We start from the raw sequence: 22,542 nt of genomic DNA on the forward strand, positions 1-22,542 counted from the left end.
CGAACGATCGGATTTTCCGACAACTTTGTCCGACCGTGTGTATGCAACACCAGTTTGGGACAAAATCCGTTGGAAAAAAATCCGATGGATTTTGTGGTCGGAATGTCCGACGGTGTGTACAAGGGCTGAGAATGCCGGGAGTATCCAAAACTCAGCAGAAATGGCTTGTAATGGGAACTAACAACAACTCCTATCATATCGAGGGGGAAGGTCTACCACCACTCAACCAAATTCTTGATATGATCTGATATACAGGTATAATGTGATATGTAAAAATTGCTCTAGATAGATCTTTATATCACTAATGCCGCGTACACATGATCGGAATTCCGGCCAGAAAAAGACCGATGAGAGCTTTTCATCGGAAAATGCGACCGTGTGTACGCTCCATCGGAATTTAGCTGTCCGAATTCCCGGCAGGCAAAAATTGATAGCATGTTCTCAAGGTGGTTGTGATTCCTAAATTAACCACTTGCCGCCCGCCCTATTACAAAATGACGGTGGCAAAGTGGTTGCATAATCCTGATTGGACGTCATATGACGTGATCGGGATTATGAGCCGCTGCACGCCCCCGGGGGCGCGCATCGCGGCGATCGTTGTTGCGGGGTGTCAGTCTGACACCCGGCAACTACGATCTCGGTAAAGAGTCTCCGACGGAGACTCTTTACCACGTGATCAGCCGTGTCCAATCACTGCTGATCACAGTGTAAATAGGAAGAGCCGGTGATCGGCATTTCCTCACTCGCGTCTGTCAGACGCGAGTAGAGGAGAGCCGATCGGCTGCTCCTCTGACAGGGGGGGTCTGTGCTGATCGATTAACAGCACAGCCCCCCCCCGAGGAGGCCCACACTGGACCACCAGGGATGCCACCAGACCACCAGGGATGCCCAGGATAAGGTATGCCACCCTAGACCACCAGGGATTCCAGTCAGTGCCACAATGGATGCCAATCAGTGCCCATAATGGATGCCAATCAGTGCCCACAATGGGCATCACTGATTGGCATGCATTATTGTTTGGCACTGATTGGCATCCATTAGTACAGTATATTATAATACAATGCTGCCTATCAGTTCCCATCCGTGCTGCCTATCAGTGCCCATCCATGCCACCTATCAGTGCCCATCCATGCCCACCTGTGCCACCTACCCATGCCCACCTGTGCCGCCTACCCATGCCCACCTGTGCCGCCTACCCATGCCCATCCATGCCCATCCATGCCAGCTATCCGTGCCAATTTGTGACACCTATCAGTGCCCATCCGTGTCGCCCATTAGTGCCGCCTATCAGTGCCACATATCAGTGTCCATCAATGCCACCTCATCAGTGCCACTTCATTGGTGCCACCTTATCGGTGCCCATCAGTGCCGCCTTATCATTGCCCATCAGTGTATCCCCATCAGTGCCCATCAGTGAAGGAGAAAATTTACTTATTTACAAAGTTTTGAAACTGAAACAAAAACATTTTTTCGGTATTTTTTTATTTGTTTAGTAAAAAATAAAAACCGCAGAGGTGATCAAATACCACCAAAAGAAATCTCTATTTGTGAGAAAAAAATGATAAAAATTTCATTTGGGTACAGTGTAGCATGACCGCGCAATTGTCATTCAAAGTGCGACAGCGCTGAAAGCTCAAAGTTGGTCTGGGCAGGAAGGTGTTTAAGTGCCCCCCCGGTATTGAAGTGGTTAAGAATACCGCGTCCAGTTCTGAAGACCTCAGTTACAAAAAGATAATGATAATATAGGACAAGTCCTGAGATAGGGAACAAAAATGGTGAAAGGTCTGAGGGATAAAACATATCAGGAGAAACTTCAGGAACCTGATAGGTAAGGAGGGAAAGGGAGGAACATGACTGAGACCTTTATATACATGAAGACCAAGAACACGAGGACATGACCTCAAACTAGCAGGAGGCAAGTTCAAAACTTAATCTTAGAAAGTATTATTTTACAGAAAGAGTAGTTGATGCTTGGACTAGACACCCAACAGAGGTGATGACTTAGTCAACAGTCGGTAAAGGTCTATAAAAAAAGGAGCAGAAGGATGGACTACATGGTCTGTCGCTATTCTTCTATTTCTATTATCTTGGACAGTAAAAGGCTCCACCGCTGTCCCTTGACGCAGTAAACAGCGGCCTCTCTGACACATAAAGACGGCGGATTTGCTCGAAGGCGCACAGTTGGCCGTCAGCTGTGTCTGGCTAGCTGCCACCATGACACACACCATGATACAGATACGGGGGCTTGGGGGGTAATTGAGAAAAGATGAGCAGTCAGACATTGCTGGCATGCCGAAGCGCCCTCGCTGGCCTGTAATTATGTCGATCCGGAGCGATCGGCCTGACACATCAAACACAAAAAGCTGCAATCGCTCCCAGAGAATTTATTGTACATCTCGCTATGATTGCTACACAGATCTGTCCACATGCAAAGAAGCCCCCCCCAGGGGCCGCCTGGCGCTTTCACTGATGTGCTTTTGGAACCCACTTGTGATGAGAAGATACAACAGAGGGGGGTGAATAATTATATACCGGGGGGGGGGGGGGGGGGGAACAAGCACATGGCACGCTCATAGTATAAGATTTATGTCTTAAAAAAAAAAGTTTGCCTTTTAACCACTTCAGCTCTCACACCTGTAAAAGCTCTTCTGGACCAGAGCAGTTTTTATATTTCTTCTATGGGCCAGTTTATTTAGTAACGCCTCTTCATTACTTAAATTGTTTAGACCCTTCCATATACCCAGAAAAGTGACTGGCCCCAGGGGATACACACAGAGGAGACAAATCCTCCCGCATACGTTGTACCTGTTTACCTGCAGTCTTCTCTTCTCTACAGCCCTGCGAAAGTCCAGAATTTATAAAGCTTGTCTGAGCTGTCAGAAAAAAAAGGGGGTGGAGAGCTAATTTATACTCTGCAGAGCTCAGTGAGGAGAGCTCTAGAGCTTATTGGAGGGAAGGAGCTAAGGCTGTCAATCAGCTGGAGCTCCCTTCCCCGTCACCTTTTTTCTCTCGGTGTCAGGAAAATTTATAAAGCTTGTCTGAGCTGTCAGAAAAAAGGGGTGGAGAGCTCATTTATACTCTGCAGAGCTCAATGAGGAGAGCTGTAGAGCTCATTGAAGGGAAGGGAAGGGAAGGGGACCCCCCCCCCCTTCACACAGCACACAGGAACAGAGCTAAGGCAGTCAATCAGCTGGAGCTCCCTTCCCCGTCACCTTTTTTCTCTCGGTGTCAGGAAAACTTGCCAGAAGTGACTCACGCAGATAGCAGAGAGACAAAGCAGAAAGACAGAAATGACACTCAGTGCTCTGGATTGAGGCAAGTACACCCTACAGAAGGATATGCTTTGTTCATATTTCACGTCTGAGGTTTACAACCACTTCAAGACAACAAAATAATATATTGTCTTTTGGCAGGAAAACTAGATTTTGCGGGGCAAATATTATTTGCAAAAAATATTTCTACGGAATCTCTAGGCAAAAAGACATTTAAAAAAATAAATATAATTATTATTTCATGTAGCACCCTCCTAGAGTAGTGTTATTAGGTACATTTAGTTAGTGCCTCTGTAATCGGTGGAGCAGGGGGTGATTGGTTGGGTCTGCTCTGTGACTCACAGGCTGCTGCTCTGATTACTTCCCCCTGTATTCTATAAGATTCTAGAATTGTGATAGGAAGGACTGAATACGTAGCCTGAATATTTATGGGTCTCCAGCCAATTCCTGGGGAGGAGTGCCCAGAAGGTGGTGGATAGGCTCATAAATAGGTTGGGGTTTAGGGCAGAAAAGGAGTTCATGGGTCCAGTCCTGCTGGAGGGGACCCCCTGTGAATTGGGGCTCTGCCCCTGGGGCAGGATTTCTGAAGATGCCATCTAAAAGATATCAAGGTCCCAGATGAGGCTTCAGCTGGAGGGCCTCTTTGCAAAAGTTTAGTCCTGGAGTTTGTTTGGGTCTGGGGAAACTCACTGGAGAGAAACCGAAGGATGAAGGAAGGAAGAAGGAAGAAGACCAGAAGAAAGAAGAAGACTTTAATAAAGGAATTGTCAAAAACTGTCTCTTTTTAACACTATTGTCACTTTTTTTGGTGACATGGTAGGGGTACTTCTGCACCCCCTTACCATTTTACACAGGGGGGGGGAGGCCAGGATCTGGGGGTCCCCTTGTTAAAGGGGGCTTCCAGATTCCGATAAGCCCCCCTGCCCGAAGACCCCCACAACCACCGGCTAGGGTTGTGGGGATGAGGCCCTTGTCCTCATCAACATGGGGACAAGGTGCTTTGGGGGGTACCCCAAAGCATCCTCCCAATGTTGAGGGCATGTGGCTTGGTACAGTTCAGGAGGGTGGGACGCTCTCTCGCCCCCCCCTCTTTTCCTGCAGCCTGCCAGGTTGCGTGCTCGGATAAGGGTCTGGTATGGATTTTGAGGGGTGAGGGGGACCCCCACTCCATTTTTTTATTTTTTTTTGGCATGGGGTTCCCCTTCAAATCCATGCCAGACCTGAAGGGCCTGGTATGCTCTTGGAGGGGAACCCATGCCGTTTTTTTTAATTAAAGTTGCCTGGCCTGGGGGCGACTTAAAGACCTGTTGTAAGTCGCCCCAAGTCGCGCTGTGGTTCACACTCAAGTCGTGTCCAAGTTGCCTCCCGCTGGAAGTCACGTTGCCCCTGTGTGAATGGACTGTTAATGATACGGCGTGCGCTATTATCAATGGCATATTATTATCGCAGGCATATTATTATCTGTTGCGCTTATGCCTGCACCGGTTCATACGCTCACTTAATAATTCATCTGGCGCACAAATTGAGGTCTGAACCGGCGCAGCACATTCATCTTAGTAAATCAGCCCCCATAGTCTCCTGCCAACAATAGACTGTAGGATATCTTTTGTGTAGCACGGCCAGCTAGAGAAGTGTCCTCAAAGCAATCAATTCTTTAGTTCTGGGGTGCTCCTTCACCCCCATCCAAGTTTTATGTAGCAATAATACCAAAAAAAAGACCTAGACTATTTCTTTGAGCCAAAGAATAAAGGGAGAAAAAATGTTATACGCCTGGCTGTGTGTCCCAACTGGGGGAATAAAGCCAAGTTCACCAGGGGCTCTTTTGGGAGTGTGCTACATATATAATTATAATGTAAATAAAAAGTACCGTATACAGTATTTATCATTTGTCCTGTCTGAAATTATGCTAAAATTATATATGGCGATTGTGATTTTTTTTTGACCCCTTCAAATTTTCACTCTCACGGCAGAAGCGCAGCACCATTTATATTTATCACTTATGCTAAAATTATGTTTCTTGTACAAAGCATAGGCAAGCTACTTGCAATTTCTTTTTTTTTTTTTTTTTTTAATCATTTGCCACATTTTCTTGTTATTCAATGATGAAAAAATATAATAAGAAAACAAATAAAAAAAAAAAAAACCCTAAAAAAAACCCCAAAACAAATAAAATGATGGTAAATAAATAAATGAATCAACAGAAAAATAATATCTAAGGGGAGAAGGGGAGGAGGAAGTTAATTTAGTCTGCTTAGGGTTATCTAAAGGTTAATAAATGTTTAAATAGGAATACATTTTATATATACAAAAAAAAAAAAATCAACTTGTAAGTTTTCTTTAACCACTTCAGTCCCCTTCCTAACCAGAGCATTTTTTTTTGCGATTCGGCACTGCGTCACTTTAACTGACAATTGCGCGGTTGTGCGGCGTTGTACCAAAATAATATTGATGTCCTTTTTTTTCCCCCACAAATAGAGCTTTCTTTTGGTGGTATTTGATCACCTCTGTGGTTTTTATTTTTTTTGCGCTATAAACAAAACAAAAAAAAAAGCAAATATTTTTTTTACTTTTTGCTATAATAAATATCCCCAAAAATATATTAAAAAAAACGAATTTCTTTCTCAGTTTGGACCAATATATTATCTTCTACATATTTTTGGTAAAAAAAAACCAAAAAAAAAACCGCATAAGCGTATATTGATTGGTTTGCGCAAAAGTTATAGCGTCTACAAAATAGGGGATAGATTTATGGCATTTTTATTATTAATATTTTTTATTAGTCATGGCGGCGATCTGTGATTTTTATCGTAACTGCAACATTATAACGGACATTTATACAGCGATCAGTGCTATAAAAAAATTCACTGATTACTGTGTAAATGACAATGGCAGGGAAGGGGTTAAACACTAGGGGGGCGATCAAGGGATTAAGTGTTTCATAGGGAGTGACTCTAACTGTGGGGGGGGGGTGGCGGCCATCTGCGATTTTTATCGTATTTCCGATTTTTATCGTAACTGCAACATTATAACGGACATTTATACCGCGATCAGTGCTATAAAAATTCACTGATTACTGTGTAAATGACAATGACAGGGAAGGGGTTAAACACTAGGGGGGCGATCAAGGGATTAAGTGTGTCATAGGGAGTGACTCTAACTGTGGGGGGGGAATGGCGGTGATCTGCGATTTTTATTGTATCTGCGATTTTTATCGTAACTGCAACATTATAACGGACATTTATACCGCGATCAGTGCTATAAAAATTCACTGATTACTGTGTAAATGACAATGGCAGGGAAGGGGTTAAACACTAGGGGGGCGATCAAGGGATTAAGTGTGTCATAGGGAGTTAACCTAACTGTGGGGGGGATGGGCTACCACTGACATGACAGCGATCATTGCTCCCGATGACAGGGAACAGTAGATCTCTGTCATGTCACAAGGCAGAACTGGGAAATGCCTTGTTTACAAGGTTTGCGGTGGTCGGCAAGCGGTTAAATTGTGTCATACAGTATGTCACGCCTTTGATCTACATATGAAAGAAATAGTGAATACAATGAAACAATACATTGTTACATTGTATGTATTCAATGACACCTGCAGACTATTTGCAAGTGTCATTTTAGCCTGCATTCACACTTGCCTAGAAACACGCCCCCCCCCCCAAAAAAAACGGGTGCCGTTGTTGAAGTGCCATTCATTGTTAAAAATGATGCTGAAAATGCGCCAAAAGTTGCAGTTATAAAATGTGCAAAGCTCAAAAAGAGTTTCTTTGCCCTGTTTGTCATGTGTAGGGCAGCCCAGAAAAAATGTCCCTATATGCAAAACGTAGTTATATGACCAAAACGTATGCATTTAGTGTCAGCGGGGGGCTTACACATGGATGGCTGCATTTTGATATCAACTCCCGCTATGTAAAATAAAGCTACTATCAAATGCTCAGCCAATGCGTTTCAGGATCCAACAACACTCCCTTCATCAGGGTTACAAAATGAATCCATATAGTATATATTACTTTTATTGTTGTCACCCTAGGTCAGTGATGGCGAACCTTGGCACCCCAGATGTTTTGGAACTACATTTCTCATGATGCTCAACTACACTGTAGTTTAGCATCATCGGAAATGTAGTTCCAAAACATCTGAGGTGCCAAAGTTCCTCATAACTGCTCTGGGACGGGACTAAGCACCTACCCCCCCCCCCCCCACCCCCTGGATAAACAGTAGCAGACTCCAGCAGGACTGGCTCAGAGGGGCAGCAGCCCCTGAGGCTGGGAACTTCCCCAGCAAGACAAAATCAGAGTTGCTCCAGGCCCCCCCCCCCAAAATATTTATGTTCTCCTCAGCCACTTACTGGGGACACCTCCTTATGCCGCGTACACACGATGGGAATTTCGGCCAGCAAAAGATCAATGAGAGCTTTTCATCAGAAAATGCCACCGCGTGTATGCTCCATCTGAATTTTGCTGGGCGAATTTCCGCCAGCAAAAGATTGAGAGCAGGTTCTCAAATTTTCCGACGGAAATTCCGATCGTGTGTATACAATTGCGACGCGCAAAAACTCACGCATGCCCAGATTCAACTACGAGACGGAAGCTATTGGCTACTGGCTATTGAACTTCCTTTTTCTAGCCCCGTCGTACGTGTTGTACGTCACCGCGTTCTTGGCGGTCGGAATTTGGTGTGACCGTGTGTAGGCAAGACAGCTTGAATTCCGTCGGGAACACCATCAGAGCTATTTCCGACCAAAATTCCGACAGCCCATTTGACTCTCCCAGTCCTCTATGTTCTGGAAGCCTCCAGATCAGCGATTCTCAACCAGGGTTCCGTGGATCCCTAGGGGTTCCTCCAGCTTTGAGCAATTTCTGCCTCGTCTCGGATAAGTTCCCACTGACACCATTGATCGTTTTCGCTACCTGTAATGCCCCCGTACACACGCTCAGAAATTCCGTCAGAAAAAAACTTGTATGGTTTTTCCGACGGAATTCCGCTCAAGCTTGGCTTGCATACACACAAAAGGTTCTCGGAAACTTTCAACCATCAAGTACAACACTACGACGAGCCGAGAAAATGAAGTTCCATGCTTCCGAGCATGCGTCAAATTGTTTCCGAACAAGCGTAGGAATTTTGCGCATCGGAAATCGCTACAGGCGAGCGGAATTTCCGATCGGAACTTTTTTCGACCGTAAAATAGAGAACCCCCTCTCAATCTTTTCCTGGCGGGAATTCGGCCAGCAAAAGTCCGATGGAGCCTACACACGGATCACATTTTTCCGACCAAAAGCGATCATCTTCGTCTTTTGCTGGCCGAATTTCCGATCGTGCGTACGGGGCTTTAGGAGGTAGTTCTTCCCAATGGCCACAAGTGTAAGCCCTTCTACACACGGTCGGACATTCCAACAACCAAATCCGTCGGATTTTGTCCGAAACTGTTGCATACACACGGTCGGACTAAGTTGTCGAAAAATCCGATCGTTCAGAACGTGATGACGTAATTTCGTTACGATGGGACTACGTTCAGGCTAGTAGCCAATAGCTTTGATGTAGGAATTTGATCTGAGCATGCGTGGCACTTTGTCCGATCGGAATTCTCTACACATGATCGGACAAGGTCCGATCGGATCATGTTGTCGGAAAGATTTATAGCCAAGCTGGAAAACTTACTCCGACGGAAACAGTCCGATGGAGCCCACACACGGTCGGGTTATCCGACAACACGGTCCGATCGGACATTTTCCGTCGGAATGTCCGACCGTGTGTACAAGGGCTTAGGACCATTCTTCCCACTGACCATCACTCTAATGTATCATGAGTTGTAGATTTCTAACTATTTCAAGGGTTCCTCTGTGTTGAAAAGGTCGAGAGAGGCTGCTCCAGATTATAAGGGGAGAGCAATCAAATCCGCAGCCTGTGAAATCTAGAACAGCCCAAAGAAATCAATAGCTGCTCCAATGATTATAGAGGAGCCAGAAAGAACTAAATGTACCTATCATCCTATATTATAAATTAGGGTTCACATATACTTTATATTTAAAAGTGGGAGCTCTTTGCCTCCTCTCTCAACACTGTTCTGCATTCTGCTAGAATACACCCACAAGCAGCCCCTGCTCGGCCCGGCCGTCCCCCCCCGGGGTCCAGTAAAGGAGTACCCCCCTCTATTGGCAGCCCTGGCTGTACATACCCACGGCAATCCCACCACCAGATAAACCAAATGATTTAGAGGGCAGAACCTGGAAGAGCCAGGATTTGGTCTTCAGATTTTATTTCCTCTCCTCGTCTCGGGCTGCAGATAACTGTCGGCCCGCACCCATCTGTTGAAGATATTATTTTGGCACTTTTGTCTGTCAGATGTTCCCCCGCTGGATGCTTGGTCCCTGTCCAGCCTCTCAACAGGAAATAGCTGAACGGAACATCAGCCTGGCTCTGGGCGGAACCCCTATTTTTAGAATCTGCTTTGTCTGTCTCCTCCACCGCCGCCTGCACTTTACCGGTGTAACCCGGGACCCGCAGCTCGCCGCGTGTCTTCCCCATAATCACATGGATGGCCAACTATTACTAATTCGTTTGTCGAAAAATAATAGTACTGATCGCCCTGATAACATCCACCCATTTTCCTGAATAGAGTAAAATAGAAAGAAAATAACCATTTCCTAAAATTCGAATAGAATACATTTTTTTTTTCATCGGTAAAACATAAAAAAAAAGTAAAAAAAAAAAAAAAAATTTTTTTTCAAAAAAGAATAGAATAAATTTGAAATTGAAAAGAATACATAGAATATAACCATTTACGAAAAAATAAATAAAAAAGTAAACATAAAAATATATTTAAAAAAAGGAATAGAATAGGTTAGAATTTGAAAAGAATAGAAAAAAATTGAAAGAATATAACCATTTACCAAAATTCGAATAGAATAACATTTTTTTGTCCGTCGGTAAAACATAAAAAAAATAAAAAGTAAAAAAATAAATCTTTTTAAAAAGAATAGAATAAATTTGAAAAGAATAGAAAAAATAGAAAGAATATAAGCATTTACCAAAATTCAAATAGAATAAATTTTTTTTTCCGTTGGTAAAACATAAAAAAAAAGGAAAAAAAAAAATAAAGGAAAAAAGAATAGAATGAATTTGAATTTGAAAAGAATAGAAAAAAATAGAAAGAATATAACCATTTCCCAAAATTCGAATAGAATACATTTTTTTTTTCCGTCGATAAAACAAAACAAAAAAAAATCTTTTTAAAAAGGATAGGATACATTTTAATTTGAAAAGAATAGAAAAAAAAAATAGAAAGAATATAACCATTTCCCAAAATTTGAATAGAATACTTTTTTTTTCTCCGTCGGTAAAACATAAAAGAAAAAAAAAATATTTTTATAAAGAATAGGATAAATTTTAACTTGAAAAGAATAAAAAAAAAAATAGAAAGAATAGAACCATTTTCCCAAAATTCGAATAGAATAAACATTTTTTTTCCATCGGTAAAACATTAAACAAAATAAAAAAGTAAACAAAAAATATATTAAAAAAAGGAATAGAATAGGTTAGAATTTGAAAAAAATAGAAAAGAATACAAAATAACAGAATAGAAAATAATAAATTAGAATAGAAAGAATACAACCATCTTCGAAAATTTGAATTTCAATTAGCATAAATTTGAATTCGCATAAAAGAATAGAATATGGTGAAGCCTGAGAAGTATTGAGCAGTGGCGGTGCGTCCAAAAGGGCACACGAGCTCCGCCCCCCCTCTCTTCATCCACCCCCTCTATGACCAATGGATAGATTCATGCATAGCATGAATCTATCCATGGCCCCTGCCGCCATCCCCTATTCAGGTGCCCGGCCCCTTTTCGGGCACCGGGGCGCCTGAATTACAGCGGTGGGGGGTGTTTTTTAAGCACCTGAATGGAACCATAGGCTCTAATAGGTCAAAAAAGGTGACCTGTGTGCGCCATGCTAGGCGTTCGCAGTTCACCCAGGTGTGTTAAAACAGCTTTCCTAACACTGAACCACCTCTCTGCCAATCAGGTGCTCGGGTCTGTTACCTGATAGGCATTCAATTACAGCACCTGTTGTTTCAGACAATCAGGGGGAGAGGACGGGAAGGGACGCATGGAGGACACCGCTCGCCGACATCACCCGCTGCCCCACCGAGACAGGTTAAGTGCCGGACAGATGGAGGAGGGGGGGGTCACAGTGGCAGGATTTGATGGGCATAGTGGAAGCATTTGATGGGCATAGTGGAAGCATTTGATGGGCACTGTGGCAGCATTTGATGGGGCACGGTGGCGGCAATTGATGGGGCACAGTGGCTGCGATTGATGGGGTTTTTTTTAAGAACTTTTCAGTTTGTTTGCGCCCCCCCCCCCCCCTCAAAAAAAAATTTGAGCACCAGCAGCCACTGACCTTGAGTGCCAAGCTAGGGACCCAGCAAGGAAGCCGGGGTGACACTTGAGGAAGATACTACAGTGAAGATTGGAGGAGCTCAAGGGATTCGGTGGCAGTGATTTATATAGTCTAGTGAGAGAGAGCGGGAGCCCAGTGGGCTGAAGAACTACAAGAAGTGATTGTAGTGGAAGTGAAGGGACTGTTAAAAAGATTGTTGCCATAGGAGACAGCATTCCTGCACATGCAGATGTGGCATCTTGCTGGATGTCTTTCCCTGTATGGCCATCCTAAGAGTGTCCTGGCCCTAACCCTCTCTCCCAAAGTTCTGTTAAGAGAAGTAAAATCTCTTTTGCATTCAAGAAGTGTCTGGCGCCCATGAATCTACCTTGCATTACACACACTATGCCATGCAACCCACCACATACAGAAGGATGTCGGCCATCTCTGGCCCTGGAGGCTCCCATTAGACCGAAGGAGGCCGGAGACCTCGCTACACTTGTATTAAAATTAGGCTTAATATTTGGGTTAGGATTAGTGTTAAGATTCGGTTTAGTAATAATAAGTAGTAATAATAATAATAATAATAATAATAATAATTATTTAGAATAACAACAACAATAATATAATATAATAATAATAATAACAATAAATATAATAATATTAATATAATAACAATAGAATAATAATAATTATAATTTTTATTATTATTATTATTAACCACTTCCCGTCCATGCTAAAGCCGAAAGATGGCTACAGCGCAGACCTACTTTGCCAGGAGGGCGTCCACAGACGTCCTCCCATGCTTGAGCGGCCTGCATGCCCCCCTGCAGGGCACGCGCAGCAAGCTCTGTGGTTAGCGAGTCTATAAGACTCAGCTGATCACAGATCGGAGTAAGTGGTCGATCCCGACCCCTTACCACATGATCAGCTGTCAGCCAATGACAGCACATCATGTGATCTAAACAGAGCCGGTAATTGCCTATTTTTTCTCCTCTGGTTGGTAGCGCGAGGAGAAAACAAAATAGCTGATCATCGGCGGCTGTGAGAGGGGCATTGGTCCCGATCTGGAGAGCCTCTGCAGAGGCTTCTGTGCCACCTACCAGTACCCAGCAGCGCCACCTACCAGTGCCCAGTGTCACCTACCAGTGCCCACCAGCGCCACCTATCAGTGCCACCTATAAATGTCACCAATCAGTGCCTCATCACCAGTGCTGCCTATCAATACCACCTACCAGTGCCCATCAGTGCACATCAGTGCCACCCATCAGGATCCATCAGTGCCGTCTTATCAGTGCCTATCAATGTCACCTTATGTGTGCCTATCAGTGCCCATCAGTGCAGCCCATCAGTGCCCAACAGTGCAGCCCATCAGTGCCCAACAGTGCAGCCTCATCAGCGAATATCAATGAAGGAGAAAAATAACCCGTTTGCAAAATTTTATAACAAACTATGAAACATGATTTTTTCTTTTCTTTTTTTTCTTTTTTTGTTTGTTTAGCAATAAAATAAAAACCCCAGTGGTGATTAAATACCACCAAAAGAAAGCTCTATTTGTGTGGGAAAAAAAAATGATAAAAATGTAATTTGGGTACAGTGTAGCAGGACCGCGCAATTGTCATTCAAAGAGTGACAGCGCTGAAAGCTGAAAATATGTCTGGACAGGAGGTTTAAGTGCCCAGTAAGCAAGTGGTTAATAATAATAATAACAACCACAACAATAATATAAATATAATAATAATAATAACAATAAATATAATTATTATTATTATTATTCTTGATAATAATAATTACAACAATAATAATATAAATATAATAATAATAATAAATATTATTATTATCGATAATAATAATTACAACAACAATAATAATAATAATATAAATATAATAATAATAATATATTTTTTATATTATTATTTTTATTATTATAATAATTAATAATAACGATAAAAAAATGTAAACGGTGCTGTATATTGTACTCTTTTACTATGTTATGAATTTATTCCTGCAGACTTGTGAAGTTCCAGATGGTCAACTTTAAGTAATAATTGAAAATATCACTAATATAACTATCCTTCCACGTCCCTATGTCTGGGCTGCGAAGAGTTGCGGCATTACTGACACCCCCTGCTCTCGGCCCCATAAGGTGGCATGCACATTTTTTTGGCTGGCGAGTTTGTACTTCTCCCTGCCCCCAGCTGTCGCCCCTCGCACCTCGCGAACAGAAAGTCCCTGTGCTGCAGAGGCCCCGTTTCCCCCCCATCTGTCCGGCTCTAGAAACACATGTTCCCTGCCTGTGTGCTTTCATTACCCACAATCCCCCCCGAACCCTGGCAAGGCTTCTCGCTGTTTGCTGACCCGAAGTTGGCAGACCGTCCCTCCTAAATAGAAAAAAATAAAAAAATGTAAGACGACAAGAAACCACATGAAGCCCGGAGTCCTGGAACACACTGACTGCATTTTATGTTATGGCTACGCTGGAAGAGGGCGAGCCAGGCCGGGCTTCAAGAGTTGTGGAAACTTTTTGGGTTTAAAGCAGAGCTCCGGCCTTCCCTTCAGTCTTGCACAGTTGTACACGCTCCTCTCTTCCTTGACACCCCTGCTTTAAAGGATATGTAAACCCTAACAATGAACCTCCCTTATTTGCTCCCTTTGGGTCAGATGATCACACCATTGGAAGAGCCTTGTTATACCTGCTGAATTCCTGCCAAGAATTCATTGATGTCTTAGGCCAGGGGTAGGGAACCTAGGCTCTCCAGCTGTTTTGAAACTACAAGTCCCATGAGACATTGCAAGACCTTAAAAATCACAGGCATGACTCCTAGAGGCTGGAGAGCCAAGGTTCCCTACCCCTGTCTTAGCCCTTGTACACACACGGTCGGAGATTCCGGCGGAATGTGTCCGATCGGACCGTTTTGTCGGATATTCCGACTGTGTGTGGTCTCCATCGGACTGTTTCCGTCAGAGTATCCGACAGACCAAGTTTTCCAACTTGTTGGTAAAATTTCCCGACAAAATGCTCCGATCGGACATACTCCGATCATGTGTAGAGAATTCCGATCGGACAAAGTGCCACGCATGCTAGGATCAAATTCCTACACCAAAGCTATTGGCTACTAGCCTGAACGTAGTCCCGTCGTAACGAAATAACGTCATCACGTTGGATTTTCCGACAACTTTGTTCAACCGTGTGTATGCAACAGTTTCGGACAAAATTCGTTGGACAAAATCCAACGGACAAAATCCGGCAGATTTGGTTGTCGGAATCTCCGACCGTGTGTACAAGGGCTAAGGCCTGGTACACAGATTATGCATTATCTCAAGGACCATAATCAGCCCTCCTGGGTCTCCTCTTTCTCTACAGAAAAATTGTTCCCTATACCAGTCTTCCCCCGGTCAATTCTTCCAAAACCTTTCATTCCCCAACAGCAAAACAAATGTTTATATACTCACAGAATACATGTATGGGAATACAAAATATTTATTTGAAATTTATTAGATATTGAGTAATTAATTGTGGCCCCCGTGGAAGTATAGCCCCTCAATTCATTGATGTCAGTTGGATAGTGGCCACCAAGAGAAAATGGCTCCCAAATCATTATGGTCAGTGGAATAGTGTCCACCAGGGAAGAATACACTCCCAAATCATTGTTACTGGTTCAACAGTGGCCCTATGGTGGGCATAATCCTCCAAATCACTGGTGTTAGTTGGATAGTAGTCTCCAAGAGAGGCTAGTCCTCCAAATCATTGGTGCCAGTGGTATTGTGGCTGGCAGGGAAGACTAGCCCCCAATTAAATGGTGTCAGACGGATAATGGCCAACAGGAGAGAACAGACCACAAAATATTTGGCATCAGTTGGATACTGGCCCCCGGGAGGGGATAATCCTCCAAATTATTGGTGTCAGTTGGATACTGGACCTCAGAAGGGCATAATCCTCCAAATCATTGGTGTCAATTGGATACTGGCCCTCAGTAGGGGATAATACTCCAAATCATTGGTGTCAGTTGGATACTGGCCACCAGGTGAGAATGATCCACAAAACATTGGTGTCAGATGGATAACAGCCACCAGTAGAGAGAATAGCACTCCAAATCATTGGGGCCAGTGGGATTATGGCCACCAGGAGAGAATAGTCCTTCAAATCATTGGTGTAAGTTGGATAGTGGCCACTAGGGAATAATACATTCCAAAAAAAAATGGTGTTGGTTGGATAGTGGCCACCATGAGAGAAGTCTTCCAAACCATTGATGTCAATGGGATTATGGCCACCAGGAGAGAATAGTCCTTCAAATCATTGGTGTAAGTTGGATAGTGGCCACTAGGGAATAATACATTTAAAAAGAAAATGGTGTTGGTTGGATAGTGGCCACCATGAGAGAAGTCTTCCAAGCCATTGATGTCAGTGGGATTGTGGTCACCAGGAGAGAATGGGCACCAAATTAATTGGTGTCCGATAAAGCCACCAGCAGAGAGTAGCCCACCTAATCATTGACATCAGTTGGATAGTGGCCTTTAGGAGAAGATAATCTTCCAATTCATTGGTGTCAGATGGATAATGGCCACCAGGAGAGAATAGCCCTCCAAATCATTACTGTTAGTGGGATAGTGGCCATTGGGAAGAATACATTCTCAAATCATTAGCATCAGTTGGATTGTGGACCCCAGAAGAGAATATTCATCCAAATTATTGGCGTCAGTGAAATGATGGCCACCAAGAGAGAACAGTCCTTCAAATCATTGGTATTAGTTGGATAGTGGCCACTAAGGAATAATACATTCTAAACAAATTGGTGTCCATTGGATAGTGGCTTCAGTACAGAAAAGCCCTCCAAATTATTGGTGTCAATGAGATAGTGGCCCCCAGGAAAGAATAGTCTCCCAAATCATTGGTGCCAATTGAATAGTGGACCACAAGAGGGAATAGCCTTCCAGTTGTCAGTGGAATAGTGGTCACCAGGAGAAGATTACTATTTTCAAATGATTGATGTCAGTGGAGTCGGAAGGAGGGAGACTTTGGTCTGATGGTTGAGAACCACTGCCCTATAATATGGAGATCATGAGCAGCATTCAGATGTTAAACAACAGAGGTTTGGGCAGGCTGACACCATATCTTGTGACTTCAGTCCAAAAAAAAAGGTGGTGGCATTCCACAAGTGAAAATTAGGAGTCAAGTGCATTTCTCCCAAATCAGCACATCTTTTTCTGTACTTGCATAGTCTGTAAAGGCATAAAACATGGAAAGGTGCATGTTTTCCAGAGATGTACTGCGTATATACTTTTTTTTTTACCCTGACACTTAAAGCAAACCTGTCACCACATCTGAGCTCCCGATGTTTGCAGTTACTTGGTAGTTCGGATCTCAAGGTGCTTTGTAGTTCCCAACTTTCAGCCAAAATCAAGAAGCTTTGATCTGTCCCTGGCAATTCGCACCATTTGCCAAAAAAATGCTCACAGAGTGCCAGTCCCTGACCAAGCTAAGCGTGATCTGGGGGTGGAAGTCACTTGGAAACATTCTGATCTAAAGGATAAGCTGTAGAAATGATTTGGGAGAATACTGTACATGGTCAACTGACAGCATCAGCAACCGGTCTAAACCTTTCTGTTGTGACTTTTCCCATACTGCAGAAATACTAGTCAGTTCCTACAACTGAGGAGAAGACATTATAGATTCAGGGGCTTCTAGGTGGGGGCCCATGTACTAGCTCCTATCAATGGCTCCTCTCAGCTTGCCCAGCCCCTCCCGGGCTCCTTCCTGTAGTGTCCAGCCAGTGATAAGGAATTCATTGCCAGGTGGTGCTGAATAGGACTTGTTGTACTCAGGACAGGGAAGGTCTTATGTGCAGATCCCGGTCACTCTGCAGCTCCTCTGCAATGTAAACTTAGTCGAGTGCGACCACTAAAATGAGATTAGCCGAGACTGCACCGCTGTTCAAACCATTAAACTCCAATCAAAAGTGTAATCCTGCATTTCCCTGACACCTGCAGACCAGCCGTCTGCTCCACCCTCTTCCTCCTGCCCTTGACATACCCCAGTAACAATATGCTCAAAATAAAAAAATTAAAAAAACCTTTTGGCTTTAAATATAAATTCTAATCACATATGACCTAAACCATTACCATACCTATTGCATTCAACCAATGACCTGGTGTAAGGCAAGCAGAACTGAGAATGTCCAAGATACACTGTAATGTGTGTGATCAGTAATCAGTAATGTAATCTGTCAACTACCTAGGAAATTCAAACTGAGCACTTGATGAAAAATACATACATATAGGTCAACTTTTCTGAAAACCGCATGTCAAAACGACCAACAGATCCAGAGATGGCAACTTAAAAGAAAGACACTTGTCCTGCAGACGATGACCTTGGCCTCATCTTTTTCCATCTTCAGGACCTTCCAATTCATCAATGAGGTTGCCCATCACTCAGTGGCGTAACTAGAACCTTCAGGGCCCCGATGCAAGAAACCATGAAGGGCCACCCTGAACCCCAGCCAGGGCCCTTTCCTCCATGTCCGGCGGTGGAACTCCAGGGCGTGGTCACAGGTATGACCTTTGTGAGCCCTGTAGTTCCACCACTGGTATCAGTAGTTTTATTTTTTTATTATTTTTATTTTTAGGTGCCCCATTGGGGGACTGTCCATAGACAGGATGGGGTCCCCGTCCCCAGAAGAGATGAGGTCCTTTTATCCAGGGCAGATGAAGTTACTGCCCCCAGGGGAGGTGGGGGTCCCTGTCCCCACATGAGAAGGGGTCCCTTTCTCCAGGGGGAGATGGAGGGGGTATGTAATGGTGTGTGGGGGATGGGGTCCTCTCACTCACCATGACCAAGCTATAGGCCACGCACTCATCCATGTTGGCCTGGGCTCCATCCAGTGTGCTGGACAGGCGATCAGCATATCTCCCAGAAAGACCTTTCATCATCTGTGTATGACGGGGGAGGAGGGGGGCTGGCAGACAAGCCTGCAGTGTCCTCCGGGGAGCCGTCTCTCATAGGGCTGCACTGCATCTGTGGGCTTAAAGTTTGTTTACCTGGGAGAAGTATGCAGTGCAGTGTGGGCCGGACTCGGGGAGCCACAGACATCGGACTGGGGAGAACAGACATCGGACTGAGCGGCAATGCATGGAGCAGGAGAGGGGTACTCTGAGGAGCCGGCTGAGGACACAGGTCATGCGGGGAATGCACAACTAAAGAGCAGCCAGTGCGATAGTTGAGCATGGAGCTCTGCTAGTCACCCTCCACCTCCAGCCACCTGTGTACATGGTGCACTGGTACCCCTAGCTGCCTATGCTGCTGCTGGCCATATGTAGAGGGGGCTGCATGGGCCCCCTGCATCACAGGGCCCGGTTGCGGTCGCAACTGCTGCACTCCCTATAGTTACGCCCCTGCCATCACTACAACAACCAATGGTAGGCCAGACAGATAGAATGGCATGGGTCTGAGAGCAACTTTTAAAGGAAAGGTCGAGATTTGAGTATATCTTCAAGGTGACCTTTAGCTTTACCTTTTTTCCCCCACACTTTTAGCAAGTCCTTCCCTGCATTGTAACTGATGACTCAATTATTTTTAAACTTGCAACTTAAAGCAAACATGTCACCACATCTGAGCTTCCAACATTTGACATTTTTCAGTAGTTCGGATCTCAAGGTACTTTGTAGTACTCAACTTTCAAAATCAAGAATCTTTGCTCTGTCCCTGGCAATGTCAAGGTCAGGGGTCAGACTTGGAGACCAGTAGCTATAGCAGTAGAGAGGCTCCCACGACAAGCAGGATAAGTATACAAGCAGGTCATCCTGGTAGATGATGTGGGCTCACCTGAGGTGTGGGGTCTAAGCACTAACTGGTATTTATCAGAGCTCCTGATGGAGATGGGTTTTGTTGTACCAGTCCTAGGATTGCCCCACCATGAGGTGAGCAAGCTGGAGCCCCGTAGCAGATATAACAGGTAGGGATCAAGCAAAAGCGTACTCAGTAAACAAGCCACAGGTCAGTAACAAGTGGTTGCATGTTCGGATAAAGCAGAAGCATAGTCAAGGAACAAGCCAAAGGTCGGTAATAAGTGGTTGCAGGTTGGGATCAAGCATAATTGCAGTCAAGAAAAAAGCCAAAGTTCCGTAATGAGTGGTTGCATGTTGGGATCAAGCAGAAGTGTAATCAAGGAACAAGCCAAAGGTCAGTAACGAGTGGATGTATGTTGGGATCAAGCAGAAAGGTAGTCAAGGAACAAGCCAAAGGTCAGTAATGAGTGGATGTATGTTGGGATCAAGCAGAAGGGTAGTCAAGGAACAAGCCAAAGGTCAGTAATGAGTGGTTGTATATTAGGATCATGTGAAAGCTTAGTCAAGGAAAAAGCCATGGGTTGATAATAAGTGGTTGCAGGTTGGGATGAGGTAGAAGCGTAGTCAAGGAACAAGACAAAGGTTTGTAATGAGTGGTTGCAGATTAGGATCAAGTGGAAAGGTAGTCAGGGAACAAGATAAAAGTCAGTGACGAGTGGTAGTAAAGATAGGGACAGGAGCAGGAAGGACAAGAGCAAGATATTGGCTGGAGAGCGCACAATAATCTGGCAAACAGGAAGTGCAAAGGCATGGTCTAAGTAGGAAGTTTATGGGAGAAGCAAAGGGTTTGAGAGAAACACCAAGGCAAGATTGTCTCAGGCAGGGCACTGTCCAATAGATCAAGTGGCTCAGCAACAAGAGATACCGCCAGATACAGCAGAGGTTGCAGGTTTCCAATCCGGGTCCTGACAGGCAATTTGCCCCATTTACCAAAAATGCTTACAACATGCCAATCCCTGACCAAGCCAAACATCATCAGTACATCACTTGCGCCTCTACAATATACCTCTTTGAAGCTGCAGTATTTGTCTTGAGCCTTCCCTTTAAAGAGAAGGACACCTGTTCACTGTATTGAAGCAGTGGTCTCAGCAAGGCTCATGGTCCCCTCTGATTGGAAAGGCCTTGCTCTTGCTCAGTGGGGGGAATTGTCAGACCTCTGCAGGGAGACCACTTACACAGAGAACAGGGGTCCTTCTCTGCAGGATGCTGGCAGAAGACAGGCATTTTTACTTAGGCTGTGGCTGCTTTCTAAAGAAAATTAACGGTAATACTTTGCATGCCTTTTGTTTGATGCACCGGAAATGTATAGACTATTACGGAATTGTCATAAACCAATGACGCTGATCTCCCCGTGGGGGGGGAGTAGCTCACCTGTAGGATGTGATGTATCTGGTGGGCAGTAGAGTCTCCACGCTGGAGTTCCAGTAACAGGAGAAATTGTGGTAGTCGGAGGCCCTGCAGGTGACGGAAGGAATTTCGGGGGGATCTGCAATAGAAGGGAAACGATAGAGATTTCAGTTAGAAGACATGCGATGCACAGCACAGAAATCATAGCTGGGGATGATCTACTACAACTGGAGAGCGCAAAATCTGGCGCAGCTCTGCATAGTAACCAATAAGCTTCCAGGTTTTATTGTCAAAGCTTAATTGCACAAGCTGAAGTTAGAAGCTGATTGACCACCATGCACAGCTGCACCAAATTCTAAATGCTCCAGTTTTAGTAAATCACCCCCTCTGTGTTTTTACACCATATATCTACAGTTGCAGAGCTTAATCTGAAAACTGATATCCATGAATGTATTTAAATATAGCCCAGGGCTTAAAAAGGAACTTCACCGCCCACCCACACCTTTCTTTCCCCCCCCGGAGTAATTTTACTCTTAACCCCCTCTTACCTGGTCTGCTAGGTTGAGCGCAAATAGCATACCCACCTTCTCAGTGAACCCAGCATTGTCCTGTAGTTATCCACTGAAAACCATTGCATACTGAATCCTGCACCACCATCTTCTATGGTGATGTCATTAAGAGGCTGGCTGTCTCTTCTGGATACTAGCAACCAGCCCCCTAATGGTGTTCCTCAATGTACTATACATAGCCCTGAAGCCTCCTTGAATGTGTTAAATGGGCCTCCCAGGAGGCTTAATGGGGGGTGGAGGAAACAACTTTTTTGCCTAGGGAAGGAAGGTGAATGGGCTGGGTGAATTATGTTAGAAAATGTATTTCTGAGAAAAAATAATTGTTAACATTTTCTGAAGTTGGGTGGGAATAAATAAAAAAAAGCAGGACTGCCTGGGCCTACAGAATCCAAGCTGGCCTGTGGCAGAGACCTAAAAAATTTGAGGGTAGTCATCTATCTGGGACTACAAAATCTATTTTGGCCTATGGTAGAGGTCCAAGAAACTGGAAGGTAGCCACCCCCCTGAGCCTACAGGCCAGGGTCTAAGCTGGTCTGTGGCCGAGACCTGAGAAACTGGTGAGTAGTCATCTATCTGGGTCTACAGAATCTTTACTAGTCTGTGGCAGAGACTTAAGAAACTCCAAAGCACCTGCCCTTTTGGGCCTATAGAATCTAAGCTGGCCTGTGACAGAGCCTTAAGAACCTGGAAGGCAGTCACCCATCTGGGCCTAATGAGTCCAAGCTGGACTGTGGTAGAGACCTGAGAAATTGATGGGTAATCAACTATCTGGGCCTACAGAATCTTTTCTGGCCTGTGCCAGGGGCCTAAGAAACTGCAAGGAAGATGCCCCTTTGGGCCTACAGAATCTAAGCTGTCTGTGACAGATATCTAAGAAGCCTGAGGGTATTCACCCACCTGGGCCTACAGAATCTAAGATGGCCTGTGGCAGAGGCCTACGAAATGGAAGGTAGCCACCCACCTGGGCCTACAGAATCTAAGATGGCCTGTGGCAGAGGCCTAAGAAACTGGAAAGTAGCCACCCTACTGGGTCTACAGAGTCTAAGATGGTCTGTGGTACAGACCTAAGAAACTGGAAGGTAGCCACCCTACTGGGTCTACAGAGTCTAAGATGGTCTGTGGTACAGA

General features: G+C 44.5%; 1 protein-coding gene across 3 annotated transcripts in view; it reads right to left on the reverse strand.

The window, feature by feature from the left end:
* IL11RA (interleukin 11 receptor subunit alpha) overlaps positions 1-22,542 on the reverse strand; it is a 219,568-nt gene that overhangs the window by 51,643 nt on the left and 145,383 nt on the right. For all 3 annotated transcript variants that reach the window (XM_077478177.1, XM_077478178.1, XM_077478176.1), the window contains exon 5: positions 20,870-20,984. In XM_077478177.1, coding sequence (XP_077334303.1) covers positions 20,870-20,984 — 115 coding nt within the window. The remainder of the gene's footprint in view (positions 1-20,869; positions 20,985-22,542) is intronic.

Source organism: Lithobates pipiens, unplaced genomic scaffold (assembly GCF_037356315.1).
Source record: "Lithobates pipiens isolate NorthernLeopardFrog02 unplaced genomic scaffold, aLitPip1_a1.2 Scaffold_13, whole genome shotgun sequence".
Classification (NCBI taxonomy): domain Eukaryota; kingdom Metazoa; phylum Chordata; class Amphibia; order Anura; family Ranidae; genus Lithobates; species Lithobates pipiens.